Genomic DNA, 20,109 nt, shown 5'->3' on the forward strand with positions numbered 1-20,109 from the left:
AGTCCTTTTTCAAGCCACTAAGTTGTGAAGTAATGTGTTATGCAGTCTTAGTAACTGGAACAGTCAAGATTTTAAAATATCCTTAAAGTTTCTACTCTTTGCCTTGGGTCAGTGCTGGGGGTGACCACGAAGCATAAAAGGCAATCTCATTTTTCCAGATCAAACAGTGGTGGGAGGCAGGACTCTGTCCTGAATGCAAGAAGAAACTACAGGTGACAGGCAGTGGGCTCAGTGACTGAGTTCTGGGAAATGACCACAAAACAATGGGTCGCTGAAAATAGCATACTCTCTGTGTGTCTATTTTTCTATCATGGATTTTTTATCTTTTTTTTTTTTTTCTGGCTCTTTGTTTTTGGGAGATTTCCTCACTATTCCTGGATTTTCTTTATCTTCTAGCTCTTCTATTGCATCTTGCATGTTGACAATCACCATTTAATTTTCAATTATTGTTTTCTAACTCTCCCCCCCGCCCATTTCCACAACATTCTTATTATCTGGATGCAGTATCTTCTCTCCTGGAATATAAACTAAACCTGTAGGGTTAGCAGTCTTGCCTGTAATTTTTGTGCTTTTTTCACGCTGCTGGTTCTCAGATTTGGTTGCTTGAACATACTTTAGAATGAGGGGCTGGATTACTTTATTGACCCGCTGATTTGTGCGCAAATTCATTTCTTTGGTAGCTTCTGTCCTGAAAGGGAAGGCAGGCCGGCTCTAGGCAAACTGGGATTTGCTGACTGGCCGGCTTCGCTCTGAGGTGAGTCTCCCAAATCCAGAATTTACTCCTTAAAGGGCTTTACCCTGGGATACCAGCGGGTACACCTGTTGCCCCATTTCTTCGCAAGCAAGTCAGCGACGTCTTGGAGGAGGAACCACAGACGGTTTGCCAGGCGGACGGGCTGGCTTCGCTGATGAGACGCGTTCCTTGGGGGCGGGGCGGGCAGGTGAGCCCAATCCCGGTGCTTCTCACTTCCGTCCCTGCGGACCCACCAGTCCCGGTGCTTCTCACTTCCGTCTCTGCGGACCCACAAGTCCCGGTGCTTTTCACTTCCGTCTCTGCGGACCCACCAATCCCTGTGCTTCTCACGTCCGTCCCTGCGGACCCACCAATCCCTGTGCTTCTCACTTCCGCCCTCCACACCTTCCGCCTTCCGGACGAACACCTCTCCCAGCACCTCTGGCTGAGTCCTCGGGGACGCGCTTGCACCTGCTTGGTCTTCAGTAAACGGACCTCAGTCTCTACCGTTTGCGGCTGACTCGCCTCCAGCTCTCTTTGCTGTTGTGTGTCTATTTTCTTTCGAGGTCCTTTACCGATGACTTCCTGGGGGTTCCCAAGGGAGGGAAGTTAGACACCGTCTGCCATTGCCTGCAGTGAGTCCAGAAAACAGTGTCTTTCTCCGCCCAGACCAGAATCCCTATTCATCCGCTGGTGGATGTGGTTTAAGGTGCCCGCATCTCACAGCTGCAGTAAATCTGCTGACGTCTGGTGCCAGCCCCGGGGGCTCTGACTTCCTGGGTGTGGGCGTGGCCGGGGCAAGGGCGTTTTCAGAGCTCCCTTCGCAGGAGGAGTGCGCTGCCAAGAAGACGAGGATCGCTGCTTCAGTCAGCCGTGAGGATGGCTGTCCCCAGGCTCTGCTCCTGCTGGTCACCCGCCCCCGGGTCTCAGCAGGGGATTTCCCTCCCCATTCCTTTCACATCCGTGGAATTTTTTCCTGTGCTGTGATTTAGATTGTGACTCTGTCTAGTTACTCCATCCATCCAAGAAAACTTTAAACCTTTTATCTTCCAGAGATTCTTTGGCAGTTCTGGTACAATTATAGTATCTTTGGGGGGAAGGGGGTAGAGGATTATTTAAAAAATATATTTTCTGTCATTTCCATAGGGTTTTGGCAGGAAAGGATGAAAAATATATTTAGCTCATCTTCTTGAGTTATTGCAACTTTTTAAAATGCGTAAAATATGTAGTTTTTATTTTTTACTTTGAAAAACTTTTATTATAAAAACGTTAAAGTAAGTTCCATTGTGGCTCAGTGGTAAGGAGCCCAACTAGTATCCATGAGGATGCAGGTTCCATCCCTGGCCTCGCTCAGCGGATTAAGGATCCTGCACAGGCAGCTGTAGCTCCCATTCACCCCCAGCCTGGGCAAGTACTTCCATATGCTGCAAAGGCGGCCCTAAAAAGCAAAACCCAAAACATTAAAAATACATAGAAGTAGGAGTTCCCACTATGGTGCAGCAGAAACGAATCCGACTAGGAGCCATGAGGTTGTGGGTTCGATCCCTGGCCTTGCTCTGTGGGTTAAGGATCCGGCATTGCGGTGAGCTGTGTGTAGGTCGCAGAAGCGCCTCGGATCTGGCGTTGCTGTGGCTGTGGCACAGGCCGGTGGCTACAGCTCCAATTCGACCCCTAGCCTGGGAACCTCCATATGCCTCAGGTGTGGCCCTAAAAAAAAGAAAAAAAAAATGCAGGGAAGTAGAGGGAATAGTACAGAGAAGGCCCATGAATTAATGAACTTGCTTCACTAATGAACAACTGATGCTCTGTATGCTTCCCTCCGTACACCCTACCCCCATCTGGACCCACTCCCCGGCCATGGAATATTTCAAGGCAAACCCTAGATGTTATATAATTTAATTATAGTAAATATTTCAGTATGTATAAGACAAGGGCATCTCTTATTTTGTTTTTGTTTTTTTTTTGGCTGCACCCATGGCATGTGGAAGTTTCTGGGGCAGGGAATGAACCTGTGCCACAGCAGCCACCTGAGCCACTGCAGTGACAACGCTGGACACTTAACCTGCTGACTTGCTGTGCCACGAGAGGAACTCCAGGGCATCCCTTTTAAAACCTCACCACAGTGTCAACATTCCATTTACCAAATAAAGAAATAAATAATCCCTTGACATGATTAAATATCCATTTTTTTTCACATTTCCCCAACTGTCCTACGATTTTAAAAAATTTATTTGAATCAGGATTCAAACCAGGTTCAAAGCATTGAGACTGATTAATATGCCTCTTAGTCTTTTTTTTTTTTTTTGGCTTTTTAGAGCTGCGCCTGTGGCATATGAAGGTTCCCAGGCCTGGGGTCTAATCGGAGCTGTAGCCATCAGCCTATGCCAGGGCCACAGCAGCGCCAGATCTGAGCCGCGTCTGTGACCTACACCACGGCTCACAGCAACGCCAGATCCTTAACCCAGTGAGCGAGGCCAGGGATTGAACCCGAAACCTCATGGTTCTTAGTCGGATTGGTTTCCACTGCGCCACGACGGGAACTCCTCTTAGTCTTTTTGTTAAATACAACTTTATTGCTAGAATTCATACACCACACAATTCATCCTCCCAAAGGGTACGACCCAGTGGGCTTGGGGCTTTTTCTTTTTTATTGTGGTAAAAATACATATACCAAAACATTTGCCCTTTTAACCAGTTTCAGTGCACAGTTCAGCTGTATTAAACACATTCATATTGTTGTGCACCTGTCACCACCGTCCTACCCCCATGGCTCTCTTCGTCGTGTAAAACTGCAACTTTGCCCCGTTACACAGTAACTCCCCATTCTGCCCTCCCCTCCCCTGGGGAGGGCAGCCACCGCCATACTCTCTATTTTGATGATTTCTGACTACTCCAAGTATCTCACATCGGAGGAATAATACAGTATTTGTCTTTTGGTGATTGGCTTATTTCACTGAGCATAATGTCCTGAAGGTCCATCCATGGTGTAGCATGTGACCGAATTTCCTTCCTTTCTAAAAATTTTTACTATTATTTTTACTATTATTATTATTTTGTCTTTTGTCTTTCTAGGGTTGCACCTGTGGCATATGGAGGTCCCCAGCCTAGGGGCCTAATCAGAGCTGTAGCTGCCGGCCTACACCACAGCTACAGCAACGCCAGATCTGAGCCACATCTTCGACCTACACCACAGCTCACGGCAATGCCAGATCCCCAACCCACTGAGCGAGACCAGGGATCGAACCCGCAACCTCATGGTTCCTAGTCGGATTTGTTTCTGCTGTGGGAACTCCCATTTTATTATTTTTTAAATACAATATAGTTGGCTTACAATGTTGTGCCATCCTTCCTTTTTTTTTTTTTTTTTTTTGCTTTTTAGGGCCGCACTTGAGGCATCGGGAACTCCCGCCATCCTTCCTTTTTAAGGCGGGTTCTGTTGCACTTGCTGATGGACACGTTCACGTTGGGCGCTTGTGAATAATGCTGCAGTGAATATGGGGGTGCAATAGCTCTTTGACGCCTTGCTTTCTCTTTGGGGTGTACCCGGAAGTGGAACTGCTGGGTCAGAGGCAGTTTTAGTTTTTTGAGGACCTGCCATACTGTTTCCCACCCTGGCCGCAGCGTCTTACATTCCCACCAACGGTGCGTGAGGATTCCACTTTCTCCACATCCTCGCCAACACTTGTGCTTTTTTGTTTTTGTTTTTCCTTGACGGCTGTACTCTCGGCAAACGGAAGTTCCCAGGTAAGGGGCTGAATCAGAGCTGCAGCCGCTGGTCTACACCACAGCCACAGCAACGCCAGATCCAAGCTGCATTTGAGATCTACACCACAGCTCACGGCAACGTCGGATCCTTAATGCACTGATCGGGGCCAGGGATTGAACCCAAATCCTTACAGACACTAGGTCAGGTTCTTAACCTGACGAGCCACCAGGGGAACTCCACTCCTGTTTTTTTTTTTTTTTTTTTAAGGATGTTTATTTTTTTCCTTTAGGGCTGGTTTACAGTACTCCTGGGTGTTTTTGGGTAGTAGCTATATCTTCATGGTGGCTTTGATTTTTATTCCCCACTTGATCGTCGCTTCCTGTGCTTATTGGCCATGTGCATATCTTCTTTGGAGAAATGTTTCCTGAGGTCCTTCGTCCGCTTTTGAATGGGGTTGTTTTTCAGCTGCGGAGTTCTTCCTCATAGTCTCCTTGAACCATACAAGTTCCCATCCTCATCTCTTTTGTTTGTTTCACCTTCACTTTATTTGTTGTGGCAACGGGGTCGTTGCTGCTGTAGAGTTCGCCACAGTCTGATGTCGCTGAGGACATCCCTGAGGTGTTGCTTGTCAGGCCCCCCTGCCCCCATGTGTATTTTGAATTGGCCTAAATGTTTGGTCTGATCTAGGTCTGGTTTGGGGCAGCAGCCCTCCTTGGTGGAGGTGTGCAGGCCGGTCGGGTGTCACGAGGCGTCAGGTGGCTTCCCTTTTGTGATGATCGTCGCTCGAACCCACGAATCCATCAGGGGATCCAAAATCGTGAGAGCCGCACCCTATCATCGCCTCGTCCTTATTGACAGGAATGCCTTTACCAAGGGCGTCTTCCCTTCTCACAAACTATTCTGTTACACTGAGCATAGGAAAGATAAACGGAACTGTTTCTGTTCCTTTGTTTACTAGTTTTGGTTGGCTGGTTGGTTTTTTTGGCCGTGTGTGCAGTATGCGGAAGTTCCGGGGCCAGGGAGTGAACGCTCACCAAAGCAGCGGCTGGAGCCACGGCAGTGACCACACTGGATCTTTAACCCATTGAGCTATCAGGGAACTCCCAGTTTTTGAAATAGTGTGCTGATTCCCCAGCATCCTCTACAGGCGACTGACTCCTCACTGAGTTGTTTTGTTTTTTAGGTATTCTTATGCACTTTCTGATGTCTGTATATTTGCTAAGTTTTGAGTTACAAACTTTTATTGCTAACTTTTATTGATCCTCAAATTGCCCCAGCTTTGGCCAGTAAGAACCACTTTTGTTTCCTGAGTCTCTGATATTCATTCTTTATAGTTTGCTTGCTTTTCTTCTTTTCTTTCTTTCTTTCTTTTTTGTCTTTTAGGGCCATACCCACAGCATATAGAGGTTTCCAGGCTAGGGGTCGAGTTGGAGCTGGAGCTGCCTGCCTCCGCCACAGCCACAGCAATGCAGGATCTGAGCCGCATCTGTGACCTATACCACAGGTCATGGCAACGCCGCATCCTTGACTCATTGGGTAAGGCCAAGGATCGAATTCGAGTCCTCACAGATACTAGTCAGGTTTGTTAACCACTGAGCCATGACGTGAACTCTTGCCTTTCCTTGTCTTTCTATGACAGTATATTCCAGGTTCATGTAGTATATTTCATGCTCAAGACTTAGAATTTTTTTTTTTTTTTGGTCTTTTTGCCATTTCTTTGGGCCGCTCCCGCGGCATATGGAGGTTCCCAGGCTAGGGGTCGAATCCGAGCTGTAGCTGCCAGCCTATGCCAGAGCCACAGCAACACGGGATCTGAGCCGCATCTGCAACCTATACCACAGCTCATGGCAACGCTGGATCGTCAACCCACTGAGCAAGGGCAGGGACCGAACCCGCAACCTCATGGTTCCTAGTTGGATTCGTTAACCACTGCGCCATGGCGGGAACTCCAAGACTTAGAATTTTTTAAGGTGCTTTGGTTCGTTTCAGTGGGTTATGGATTTTGAGGGCCATATATGGCACTAGGGATATTCATTGCTAGTGAGGCGGTCAGGAAATGTGTATTTATTTTAAAAGATAAAAGAATCATAAATTCGTACTTTCACTTCGATTCGAAATCAGGACTCCAGGATTTTTATTTAACCTTACCTTATTATTATTATTTTTCTTCTTTTTTGCCTATCCTGAGGCAGTTGGAGTTCCTGGGCCAGGGAACAGATCTGAGCAGCAACACAGGATCCTTAACCCACTATGCAGAGCTAGGGATCAAACTTTTGTCCCAGCATTCCAGAGACACTGCTGATCCCATTGCACCACAGTAGGAACTCCTAACCTTATCTTACTTCTGGAATGTTCTTCCATCCTCCAGATCCCAGTTCTCAATAGTTCATCATGGGCTTTATCCCATAAGATACATACAATAGTCTCAAAATAACCACACAAATACCACCAGCAAGAGTGTTATTTCACTTGGCATATGTGGTGAAATCAATGTGTATTAAGCTGCCTGGAGTGGCATCTCTCTGTGAAGTGCCAACACCCGAAGTACAGAGTGGGCATATATATATATTTTTTTTTCTATTTTACTCTGGAGTTTTAGAGAAGGCTTTTCATTTTTTTTTTTTTCTTTTTAGAGCTGCACCTGCAGCATATGGAAGTTCCCAGGCTAGGGGCTGAATTGGAGCTGTGGCGGCCAGCCTACGCCTCGGCTCATGGCAATACCAGAGCCTTAACCCACCGAGCGAGGCCAAGGATTGAAACCACATCTTCATGGATGCTAATGAGATTCATTTCTACTGAGCCGCAGTGGGAACTCCCTCATGCACAACTTTTAAAGCTTCTCCTCCATTTATAGTTATCGTAAGATATGGGCTATATTCTCAGTGGTGTACAACATATCCTTACAGCTTATTTTATACCTAATAGTTTGAATCTCTTATTTCCCCACCCCTGTATTTCGTGCTCCTCGCCCCATTGGTAACCACTAGGTTGTCTTCTGTGAGGCTGCTTCTTTTTTGTCACATTCACTGCTTTGCTGTATTTTTCAGATTCCACATATAAGTGATATTACACAGTATCTGACTTATTTCATTTAGCATATAATACCCTCCAAGTGAGGGCACACTTTAAGACAGTTTCGCAAGTACTTCTGCAGGGGCGACTTTAAAACGAATTTATGTATATGTATAAAGTAGATGATCCACAAAGATTTGCTATAAACACAGCGAACAATATTCAACCTCTTGCAATAATTATAATGGAAAATAGCCTGAAAAAATATAACTGAGCCACTTTGCTGTACACCTGAAACTAATACAATACTGTAAATCAACTATACTTCATTAAAAAAATTTGAAAAGGAAATTTCTGTTGTGGCTCAGCAGTAACAAGTCCAACCAGTATCCACGAGGATGTGGGTTTGATCCCTGGCCTTGCTTATTGGGTTAAAGGATCCGGCATTGCTGTGAGCTGTGGTGTAGGTTGCAGACACGGCTCAGATCCTGAGTCGCTGTGGCTGCGGTGTAGGCTGGCAGCTGTAGCTCTGATTGGGCTCCTAGCCTGGGAACTTCCATATGCCACAGGTGGAGCCCTAAAAAGAAAAAAAAAAAAAAAAAGAATTTGTGGGCTACTGAAATTACTCTAAATATTTTTTAAAAGTTAGTTTTTTAATTAAAAACTTATTTTGGGTTGCAGTAAAATGTTAACAGAATACAATAATATTACTTCATGTGATGAGGTAAAAAAATCACAAGAAGTCTTGTGAGCGAATAGACTAGAGTTTTAATTTTTCTGTTTATAGTACCTATTCACCAGGCTATTAACTCATTCTAATAATTTCAGATCCTCTATCTGTTCATATGGTGGTAGGGAGAAAATGTGAGAAAGATACTCTTTTTTCTTTTTTTTCTTTTTGGGTCTGCACCTGTGGCATATAGAAGGTCTCAGGCTAGGGCTCCAATAGAAGCTGCAGCTTCAGGCCAACACCACAGCCACAGCAGCACAGGATCTGAGCGGCATCTGCAACCTGCGCTGAAGCTTGTGGCAATGCTGGATCCTTAACCCACTGAGCGAGGCCAGGGATCGAACCTGTGTTCTCACAGACACTATGTTGGGTTCTTAACTGGCTGAGCCACAATGGGAACTCCAAAAAAGATAGCCTTGAAGGTAAGTAAAGATTGATTAGGCATAAACAGCTCTGATATTTTGGGAAGCAGAATTTGACAGATTTTGTAACATTTTGCTTTAAAAGACGTACCTTAAGTTTTTGTAGAAGGTGCTTTACTTCTGTTTGCAGAGTCTTTGTAGCTGCTTGAGCTTCTAAAGTCTTCTGGTTCTCAGAGGCCAACTGCCGAGTAAAGGCTTTATTTTTCAGTTTCAGTTGTTTCTCCAAGCTCTGAAAATAATATATATTTCAACTCTTTGTAACTGATGTAGTATTATAAAAAAAATTCAACTGTAATGGAATTAATTACATTTATGAAAAGTGCAAAATTTTAATACCATTTTAGTGGATGGCTTGTCTACAGGTCACATAATAGAACTAAATATTACTGCACATACACAAAAAGCCAAAAAAAATCCCAGATCCCAACTCTAGAGAATAAGCATAATGTTTCCAGCCTACTGCTTTTCATATTCTGGAATTTTTTTTCCCCTCTTCTTGTCTTTTTAGGGCCGAATCTGCGGCATATGGAGGTTTCCAGGCTAGGGGTTGAATCAGAGCTGCAGCTGCTGACTTATACCACAGCCACAGCAATGCCAGATCTGAGCTGCGTTTGCAAACTACGCCACAGCTCATGGCAACACCAGATCCTTAACCCACTGAGCAAAGCCAGGGATTGAACCAGAGTCCCCATGGATAGTAATCAGATTTGTTTGCACTGAGCCACGACGGGCACTCCACACTCTGGAATTTGATACAAATTTTTTTTAACAGATTCTGAAAATCAATAAATAAAATCAATGTTATATTTTAAAAACTAAACCTAAGCAGTTCTGGTGAAACGAAGTATTCTGCTAACTTGGCATGGTATACTTTTAAAAGTCAGCGTTCTCATTTTGGCTCAGCAGGTTAAGAACCTGACATGGTGTCCGTGAGGATGTGGATTCGATCCCTGGCCTCACTCAGTGGGTTAAGGATCTGGTGTTGCTGTGGCTGTGGTGTAGGCTGGCAGCTGCAGCTCCCATTCAACCCCTAGCCCAGGAACTTCCATACGCCACAGGTGAGACCCTAAAAATGTTAAGCAGCATCAGTGCAGACCACGGTGGACTGTGATTCTTGGGTAACTGGTCGGAAAGTGATGGCAGGGGCTCAGAGGTGCACATCCACGTGGATGGATTATAAGACAGTGAAACGAGGGATTCAGCACAGTAAGCAGTCCCAAATACAGAGGACTCACTGTTGCATATTCGCCTTCTCTCTGAAATGGGAACTTTTTTTATTGAGACCTGTTCGCTGCGGACTTTGACAGGAGCTTGGCCAAAAGCCTTTTCTTTCCTTTTTTTCACATAAAGTGTGGTTTCCCCCACTGCGATATTAATACTTTCTCATTAAGGAAAAGTGGGGAATATGGTAAGCTCATAGGATGGAAATATGCTAAAAGTCCCCCTTCCTAAAAAACTAATATTAAAAGGAATACCTGGAGTTCCTGTCGTGGCTCAGTGGTTAACGAAGCCAACTAGGAACCATGAGGTTGCGGGTTCGATCCCTGGCCTTGCTCAGTGGGTTAAGGATCCGGCATTGCCGTGAGCTGTGGTGTAGGTCACAGATACGGCTTGGATCCAGCATTGCTGTGGCTGTGGTGTAGGCTGGCAGCTGTAGCTCCGATTAGACCCCTAGCCTGGGAACCTCCACATGCTTTGGGTTCGGCCCTAGAGAAGACAAAACAAAACAAAACAACACCCCATGAACTACTTAAACATGTATATGTAGAATTATGTAGGTGAGATGCAAATACACTTTCACAGGACAGACATGTGCTAAAATGGGTCCATTTTCTCCTGAAAGGCCAAGCAAGAGAACTTGGTGCACTCTTCACGGGAAGGAGAAACCGGGTTGCTCATTGATGTCTGCAGCTCACCTTGCCATTTTACACGAGAAAATTCTCCTTGAAAACAGAGGAGGGTTTTACCAAGGAAGAAATAACTGAGATAAAAAAAGTGGATGAAATGAACTTGATATTTTCTTTTCATTTCAAATTCATAGAGGACACCACTTGCCTCTCACCATAAGGAATTAAAGAGTAAATTAGGAGTTCCCGTCGTGGCGCAGTGGTTAACGAATCCGACTAGGAATCATGAGGTTGCGGGTTCGGTCCCTGCCCTTGCTCAGTGGGTTAACAATCCGGCATTGCCGTGAGCTGTGGTGTAGGCTGCAGACACGGCTCGGATCCCGCGTTGCTGTGGCTCTGGCGTAGGCCGGTGGCTACAGCTCTGATTCGACCCCTAGCCTGGGAACCTCCATATGCCGCGGGAGCGGCCCAAAGAAATAGCAAAAAGACCAAAAAAAAAAAAAAAAAAAGAATTAAAGAGTAAATTAATTCCATTTCTGTTTCTGTCCTTAGAGACCAAAACCCATCTCATATAAAATAGAATTCTCAGTCTAGATAGGGTTTCTTCCAAATCATCCCCTGTAACCTAATCCCCAAAGCTTTGACACCCATGAGCCCTTGAAGGTATCAACCTATTCTTCAGTTTTTTAAATTCCTTTCCCCTGTCTGTTCCCAGGACTATGATCTGGGAAAAATTTCTATTTCCAAAACACCAGGAATTCCCATCGTGGCTCAGCGGAAACAAATCTGACTAGTCTCCATGAGGACACAGGTTCGATCCCTGGCCTTGCTCAGTAGGTTAAGGATCTGGTGTTGCCGTGAGCTGTGGTGTAGGTCACAGATGTGGCTCAGATCCAGCATGGCTGTGGCTGTGGCGTAGGCTGGCGGCTACAGCTCCAAGATTCCACCCCTAGTCTGGGAACCTCCATATGTGCGGGTGCGGCCCTGAAAAGACAAAAACAAATAAACAAAACACCCAAAATGCCTCTGTGGTAATGACTGGACAGACAGGCGAGGGAGGGGACAGGAGAGGGGCTGGGGAGCTGCACCTTGCAGTTCAGGGAAGTGCCCTTCTCATAGCAGTTTGGAGCAGAGTTTGGTGGGTTCTCAGAGCTTCCCACAGCCTCAGCACAGACAACCCCCTTCAGCAGGTGAACGTACGCCTCTTGACCCCATAGCTGCACTGGCTTAGAAAAGTCATTTCCAGATAAATGGGCCCAGCTGTAACTGTGCAAGACAGTATGGGGCCTTCCTGGCACAGACCCCCACTCCCCGACCCCCAACTCCATGCCCTCTGCCTGCCTCTGGTCTGTAGAAAAGCTTCCGCTTCCTAGGCCTTCCTTGAATTTCAAAGAGGACATTGAATCAGAGACATGAGACAGTGGAGCCAGAAAGGAAAACAGCCAGGCAAGACAAAATAATACTAGTTTAGCCATTATGCAAAGTCAAGGACCTTGAGTTCCTCCTCCAAGGCTGTCTGTGGGACTCTGAGCTGTGTCCGCTGAGCTGTTGGGCAGATGCTGAAGCCCCACCAGGTGGGAGACGTGCACGGCCCGCTGCCCACACACCTGTAGGCCAGACAGGTTGCCGCCAGAAAGCTGATGCTGCTGACGCCCCATGACCTCACCACCAACCAATCAGAAAAACGTCCACGAGCTGATCACGTGCCCTGCAACGCCCCTCCCTCCCTTGGTCTTTAAAAACCTTTCCCTGAAGGCCGTGGGGGAGTTCGGGCCTCTGGAGCGCCAACTACCCGGGCTCCCTGCTTGGCACCTGCAAAACGCTCTACTTCCCTTCACCGTGACCCCTGTCAGGACTGGCTCTCCTGGGCGAGGACAAGTGGACCCCAGGTTGTTGGGGAACAGCCACAGCAGGGCTCTAGCTGACCCCACAAGAACACGCTGCTTCTGTGTCTCTCGGCACACCGCCCTCCGCATCAGGCCTCACGGCTCCTGCGCTCCGCCCTTTACTTCACAGCCAGCGATGCTGCGTTTCCTCTCCCTATCAATTTTGGAAACATAGGGAGTTCCCGTCATGGCTCAGCGGAAACGACTCCAACTAGGAACCATGAGGACGCAGGTTCGATCCCTGGCCTTGCTCGGTGGGTTAAGGATCTAGTGTTGCTGCGAGCTGTGCGAGCTGTGGTGTAGGCCGCAGACGCAGCTTGGATCCTGTGTTGCTGTGGCTGTGGTGTAGGCTGGCAGCTGTAGTTCCCATTTGACCCCTGGGAACCAACATATGCTGTGGGTGGGGCCCTAAAAAGACAAAAAATTTTAAAAAATTAATTTTGGAAACTTAACATTTCTAGGCCTCTGAAATACAGACCTGTATTTTTTTGTCATTTGCCTCCATTTTTGCTGTGACAACAGACAATCTTTGAGTAAGTTCTCCCCTCTCTGCAAGATTTTTGTCTTCAGAAAGCTTCTGCAGGAACTGCAAGGCATCTTTAGTCTTCAGCAGCTCAATGTCTGTTTCTCGAAGTTTCCTAGACACAGTTCTTTCCTTTCCCTGGGATTTTCTAAGGAGCTGCTTTAAATTTTTTACTTCGTTCTGATGTTTAATCATAATTTGAGGTAGGTTATTTTGTGAATGCTCATATTTTCCTATAGCTTTCAAGTGCTTAAGCTGAAGTTGTTTCAGAAATTGGTTTTCTAGGACGGTGGCTTCCAGCTTGCGATGTATATCAGCTAATTCATTTTTCAGCTCCTTAATTTTATGCAGCCTCGCTGAGAGCAGGCGGTGAGCCATGGTGCCTCTTCTGAGGGCAGCCACACTGAGTTGAGAATTTGAAAAGGGTCCATTCCAGTGGTGCTTTTTTTCAGCTGAGATTTCCTTCTGGCCTGTGTGAGCAGATAACCCAGGTTGTCACTTGTGATGTGTACATAGATATGTAAACACGTAAACAACGCCCGTATGTGTAATACCTGTGCCAGCCCTCCCACCCTCTGTGCACGTACACGTGCACACGTGCAAGCTAGAGGCGGAAGGAACTAAGGTTTATTGAAGAGCCACGTGTTAGGCGAGGTCCTTTATATGTGGGTGTCTCATTTAATACAGCCCTTTTAAGGGCAGGAGCCGCCTATTTCACAGCTGGAGATTATAAGTCATTTGTCGAAGGTCATATAACCACAGAGTGACATAGGATGAACTGAAAATCAGGTCTTCTCTGACTTAAAACCTGTACATCTTTCTATTATAAAAATTATATTAAAAACCGTAATAATAGGAGTTCCCGTCATGGCGCAGTGGTTAACAAATCCGACTAGGAGCCATGAGGTTGCAGGTTTGATCCCTGGCCTCGCTCAGTGGGTTAAGGATCCAGCGTTGCCATGAGCTGTGGTGTAGGTCACAGATGCAGCTTGGATCCCGAGTTGCTGTGGCTGTGGCATAGGCCGGTGGCTACAGCTCTGATTAGACCCCTAGCCTGGGAACCTCCATATGCTGAGGGAAATGGCCCTAGAAAAGGCAAAAAGACAAAACAAAAAACAAACTGTAATAATAGATAACATTTACTAAGAGTTTGCCATACGTTAAGCATTGAACAAAATGCTTTGTGTAGATTATCGGATGCAGTCCTTTCATCACAGTGTTATGAGGCATTTAGAGCATAAAATTAGAGCCCAATTATATATATAAGATCTCATATGTTTATTTATTTATTGGCTGGGCCTGCAGCATATGGAAGTTCCTGGGCCAGGGATAGAACTCACACCTGCTGCAGGTGCCCTGAGCTGCTGCAGTAACAGTGCCAGGTCCTTAACCAGCTGTGCCACAAGAAAACTCCAAGAGCTCTTATATTTAAAAAAACCAAAAAACCCTTGAAAAGCCATTACACTGCTTAGAGGATTCATAGGAGTATTTCATCTTTCAATAAATTCAGCACAGCCAATTTTTCCTCTGTTACTTGTGGCTGGGCCCTAAATTAACTAATTTATGTTCTAAACTAGATAGTTTTGTTCAGGAGTCAAAATAGACTCCTGAACAAAAAGCATCTAAAAAATATTACACCAAGCTTTTATAACTGAATTTGGGTATGTCAAATTATGGGTAACTTCATTGTATTATTATCCCATTTTAAAGATGAACCAACTGATGCTTAGTGATGTCACTTGTCAGTGGGCTCAGAGCTAGTAAGTGGTGAGACGGAGCCCAGGTCTGTGTGCCCTGCCACTGCCGCACATGTGTGTGCACCTGTATGGTATGTACGTATGTGCATCTGTGCATGTAAATATATGTGTGTGTATGTGTTTATGTATTAGTATACCTATATTCTGAGAAAGAGAGATTGAAACTGGATTCTAGAATCTAAAAAATATGGACCCTAGTCGGGTTCATTAACCGCTGAGCCACGATGGGAATTATGAGTTTGCGGGTTCAATCCCTGGCCTCGCTCAGTGGGTTAAGGCTCTGGCATTGCCATGAGCTGTGGTGTTGGTCAGCAGCTGTAGCGCTGATCAGACCCCTAGCCTGGGAACCTCCATATGCCGTGGGTGCAGCCCTCAAAAGACAAAAAAAAAATATATATATATGTATATATATATATATATGGTCCTCGTCCTGGAGCGAGAAAGGCACTTAATGGCCAATGTCATGGAGTCCTAACCCCAAGCTTTTGGCGCAAGTGTGGGCACATCATCTGAGACGTGGGCTAGTGTGTTGGGTCTAGGGGGTGGGACAGGCAGTTCTGCCTGTGATGGAAACAGCTGGCCAGAGGCCGCTTTCTGGGGATGAAGCAAGTGCATTTTGAGTTTGACCATGACCAGTGTAGACCTGACCATGTTCACGGTATCTGTCAAATCATAACGGATGAGCTGCTTTACAGCAAAGGTTTGAATGTTCCCACTGGGAACAGTTTAGGAGGCGCTATGGTTACATATTTGAGGGTCTCGGAGTGGGCTTTTGAGCACACGGCAAAGGGGAAAGCAGAGGTCAGGCTCTAGGCCGCCGCCGAGAAGGCCAGTGACGAGGTCTGTGGTTGTGTCAAGGCCAGACCTTGAGTACCCTGGGCCCTGGCTGGGAGAGCCCTCGACCCAGGAAGTACGGATCAGGCTGGATGAAACAGGGTGGGTGGGGGCCGTCATGCTCTACAGCATGTCCAGCATGACTGAACTTGACCCCCAACTTGTAATGTCTTCCAGCTCTTGGGTGGTGTGACCCTGGAGGAGAGAGGCTGCCCTGAGACTGGAGGAGGGAGGGGTGTGGGTCACGTGGTCACGGGGGCCTATGTCCCCATCTCATGCTGTACTCAAGTGATGGGGGGGGGGGAGATTCAGCATGAATGGATACCTGGGGACTGAACCCTTGTCCATGGAGCACTGGCCAAGGCCCCGGTGGAGACGGCAAGACTGTTTCAAAAACAGGAGGTGTTAAGTTTTTGCAAAGATCACATGCCTTAGCTCTGCCACCTCCCCCCACTAAAAACTACAGGGCAAAAGCTGCCCCCAGCAAGCAAAGGCAGTGAAATCACTTTTTTGGGAAACCAATTTTTTTTTTTTTGGTCCTTTTTGTCTTTTCTAGGGCCGCACCTGTGGCATATGGGACTTCCCAGGCTAGGGATCCAATCCGAGCTGTAGCTGCCGGCCTACACAACAGCCACGGCAACGTCAGATCCGGGCTGCATCTGCAACCCACACTGCAGCTCACGGCAATTAACCACTGAGCTACAACGGGAACTCCGGGAACCAATTTTTTGAATGGCTGTCACACATCTTGGCATTGTATCAATAAAACACATCAAGGAAGGATACAAAATTGAAGGCATTCTGAAAGTGCATTTTTCTACAAAGGAAAGAAATAACCACTTTTTGAAAATCAAATGATAGAATGTTGCTTGCGATTTACATTGATTTAAGTAAATCTCCAATATCTGACCAAAATGGTAATCCTATCAAATTGAAGTCCTCATTTTAGCCTTAAAATTTTTCTCTATGAAAGGTTTTTCTGCCATAAAATTTGCTTTTCTGGAGTTCCCGTCGTGGCACAGCAGAAATGAATCTGACTAGCATCCATGAGGACGCAGGTTTGATCCCTGGCCTCGCTCAGTGGGTTAAGGATCTGGCGTGGCTGTGGCTGTGGTTGTGGTGTAGGCTGGCAGCTGTAGCTCCCATTCAACCCCTAGCCTGGGAACCTATGTATGCCGAGGGCGGGGCCCTAAAAAAAAGAGAGACAGAAAAAATTTTGCTTTTCTAAGATGGGGATGGAAATTAATCTCTGACGTTATTATTTGTCAGTGGATTCTAGGTCCATGCCGGTGGCTCCTAGTCCAGTGTTACTAGCCCCTGAGGGTCAGAGGTCTACTTTTATTTATCTGTGTATGATTTTGGGCTGCACTCATGGCTCTTTGCTTGGGTTTGAATTACATCATCCCAGCATTAATTATGTAATTAATTAATTGCTGATGAAATTTCTTTGGCAAGCCCTTGCAAAACATGGGCTGTGAGCACAAAGAATAAAAGGATAAACCAAGAAATATTTGGGTCACTCTGGGACAAAGCTTGATGTCACAGTGAGTGTTTTAAGTTCATCAGAGAGTGGCACAGGGATTTTCAGGGGTGTGAAATTCGGGTTAAAGATGTGTCCACGATTTACTTAAAATAATTTGAGTACTCATACCCGAAAGAGTCCTCAACGGAGAGCAGTGCTTTACAAGGATTGTGGAATTTAGGTTCTGACCCACTGTGAAGGGTCTCAGTGCATTTAGGCTGTTCCTAATTTATGAACAGTATCTTGCATAAAGGACACGGTAAATATTTGTGAAATAAATAAATGAGGAATCAGTTCTGTTTTTTTTTTTGTTGTTGTTGTTTTCCGTTTTTCTTTTAGGGCCACACCTGTGGCATATGGACATTCCCAGGCTAGGGGTCAACTTGGAGCCACATCACAGCCGGCCTACATCACAGCCACAGCAACATGGGATCAACATAAGCCAAGTCTGTGACCTACACCACAGCTCAGGGCAACGCTGGATCTGGAACCCACTGAGCAGGGCCAGGGATCGAACCTGCATCCTCACGGATACTAGTTGGGTTCATTTCCACTGAACCATAGTGGGAACTCCAATGAGGAATCAGTTTTTCAAAATTATTTACAAGGCAGTTGGGACTCAAAATGCAGTTCGTTTCTTGCAGAAATAGTTTTGTAAATGCTAAGGGCTGTTTCACGCAGTTGCAGGCAAGCCTAGACTCAGTGTAAGATATATTATCCATCATCCCTCATCTCAAACCCTTGGGGCCAGACTGTTTCTTTACTTTGGGGGTTTGTTCTTTGTGACGCATAGATAGTATTTTCCATAGTACTCCTAGTGGGGTAGGAGGCAGCACCCTTTGATCAAAGAATATTTTTCTAGTGAAATATATGATTATATACGTTTATACATAAAATGTATAAATACACTTTTTTATATCGTGAACGCAATATCATTCTCATGTCAGTTCAAATCAGGTTTTGGCTGCCAAATCAGTATTGGGGCCAAAGATATGAAAGACCTTTGGTTTTCAGAGCTTTGTTCATTTTGCACGTGGCTGAGGGTTATAGAATCTAACCTGAACCGTGTCCATCCTGTTGTGACCTCTCTGCAAGAACAGACCTCTGCCCTGGGCCTCGCCAGGGGGTGAGGACTCACACCTCCCGAGAGAAAGAGCTGTTAGCCTTTCGAGAACCTGGATGAAAACTATGGGTCCTTCTCCCTAGAAAAGTTCACACACACAAATAGACACGAAACACGCAAAGGATCCCCTGGGGTTCACAGACTCGGCTCTTAGAGGAAGAAGCCCTGCTCCATGGCTGAGACAAAGGGGAACTGAAGATTCCAGATGACGCAGCCCGAGCTCAGGGGGTGCCAGACCCCGCGGTCATGGCTGGGGGAGCCGGGCAGGACCTGGGTCCGCGGCGCCCAGAGAGCAGGCTCTTAGTTATTCTCCAGCTGTTGACGGGCAGCAGCTCTCAAGGTCACAGCGGGATTCAAGTTCCAGCTGTGTCTATACTGGGAATGCTTACAAGCCCAGGGTGGTCTGCACGGAATCATCACAGTCTGGGCGGGGGGCGGGAGGGTTAGGGTCTCGGATAGTTAGGGGCCCGTGGCGCGGAGCCTTGTGAAATCTACAAGGAATCGGCGTTATTTACAGCTTTCTGAACGATCTGTGTCTAAAGCGCGTCTTTGCCACTATGCCTCACCGGACTCGAAGGCCATCTTCTTGGGGTGCCGAGACAGAGAGTTAGGCTTCATGGGCGCCTCAAACCTTGATTCGTCAGCTGAGATGAAAGGCAAGAAGCCCGGGAAATCCCAGTACTGTGGTGCTCTGTAATAAGGCCACCTGTCAACTAAAAACGGAAGGACCCTCACTAGCCGGTTCCAGGAGGGTATGCCAGGCTAGGCTTCATCTTTGTCATTTTTGTCATTATTCTTAGTTTCTCTACTTCCTAGTGCTGTCCATAAAAGTTCACTGATAATACTTATCGTTTACGATCAGAAAAAAATAGTGAAACAGTATGGACCACTTCAAACACTAGTGCGTGCGGTCGTAATGTTATTAGAACCAGAAGTTTGCTCTGGGTTGGAAAGGTTTGCCTCTTACCTTTAGAAACAGGATACTTTTTCTTTTCCTTTTTCCCTTTTACGACAGCCTTCTCTAAGTCATTTCTGTTAACTGCAGTGTCTGAACATTCAGACAGAAAGTCTTCTGAGTAATCGTAGTGAGAACTCGAGCTTCTGCAGGAGCAGGATCTGCTGTAATCAACGCTCTTATCCGAGGCGTTCCCGTTCCCGGGGAAACCTGGGCTGTGGTCCTCATATTTCGAAGACCTCCTGCTGCTCTCTAGGGCCACGCTGGGGAGGTGTCCATCTAGAGTCCTTTCTGTGGGATCAGCCAGTGACATGGTGAACAACCTAATAGAAAGGAAGTGTTTTTAGACATATAGCTGTTGACATTAAAATGAACCTATGCTTTATTGTATTAACTATGAATGCATAATTAGGAATGCAGAACAAAACATATTATTTTGATGTATTTTATTTTCTTTCTTTTGGTGTGGGGGGGCTGCATCTGGGGCATATGGAAGTTTCCAGGCTAGGGGTCCAATTGGAGTTGCAGCTGCTGGCCTACGCTACAGCCACAGCGAGGTAGGATGGAGTCGCATCTGTGACCTACGCTGCAGCTCATGGCAATGCCTGATGCTTAACCCACTGAGCGGAGTCAGGGATTGAACCTACATCCTTATGGATACTAGTCGGATTCTCAACCCACCGAGCCACAGTGAGAGCTCCTAAGGCTTTTTTATTTTAAAAATTTAAAAAAAAAATATTTTTTTGCCACATCCACAGCATGTGGAAGTTCCTGGGACAGAGACTGAACCCATGCCACAGCAGTGCCAACGCTGAATCCTTAACTGCTAGGCCATCAGCAAACTCTGAGTTTTTTTTTAATTGAAGTATGTTGATTAATAATGTTGTGTTAGTGTTAGGTGTTCAGCAGAGTGATTCAGTTATACATAATATATGCACATCCTTTTCCAGTTTCTTTTCCCTTATAGGCGATAAGATACTGAATATAGTTCCCTGTGCTATACAGTAGGTCCCTGTTGTTTATTTTACATATAGTAGTTTTGTGTCTGTTAATCCTAAA

The 20,109-nt window shown here is 46.1% G+C and overlaps 1 protein-coding gene across 2 annotated transcripts in view; it reads right to left on the reverse strand.

Annotated features, from left to right (window-relative positions):
- The window catches only part of LCA5L (LCA5L, lebercilin like), a 56,717-nt gene that overhangs the window by 8,444 nt on the left and 28,164 nt on the right, over positions 1-20,109 (reverse strand). Inside the window, exons 3-6 of one of the 2 annotated variants that reach the window (XM_005670353.2) lie at positions 19,063-19,373; positions 18,662-18,808; positions 12,815-13,329; positions 8,695-8,832 (exon numbers count right to left, since the gene is read on the reverse strand). In XM_005670353.2, the coding sequence (XP_005670410.2) occupies positions 8,695-8,832; positions 12,815-13,329; positions 18,662-18,808; positions 19,063-19,363 (1,101 nt within the window). In that variant the 5' untranslated portion in view covers positions 19,364-19,373. The remainder of the gene's footprint in view (positions 1-8,694; positions 8,833-12,814; positions 13,330-18,661; positions 18,809-19,062; positions 19,374-20,109) is intronic. The other variant, XM_005670355.3, reaches the window with a different exon arrangement.

Source organism: Sus scrofa, chromosome 13, assembly GCF_000003025.6.
Source record: "Sus scrofa isolate TJ Tabasco breed Duroc chromosome 13, Sscrofa11.1, whole genome shotgun sequence".
NCBI classification, from domain to species: Eukaryota; Metazoa; Chordata; class Mammalia; order Artiodactyla; family Suidae; genus Sus; species Sus scrofa.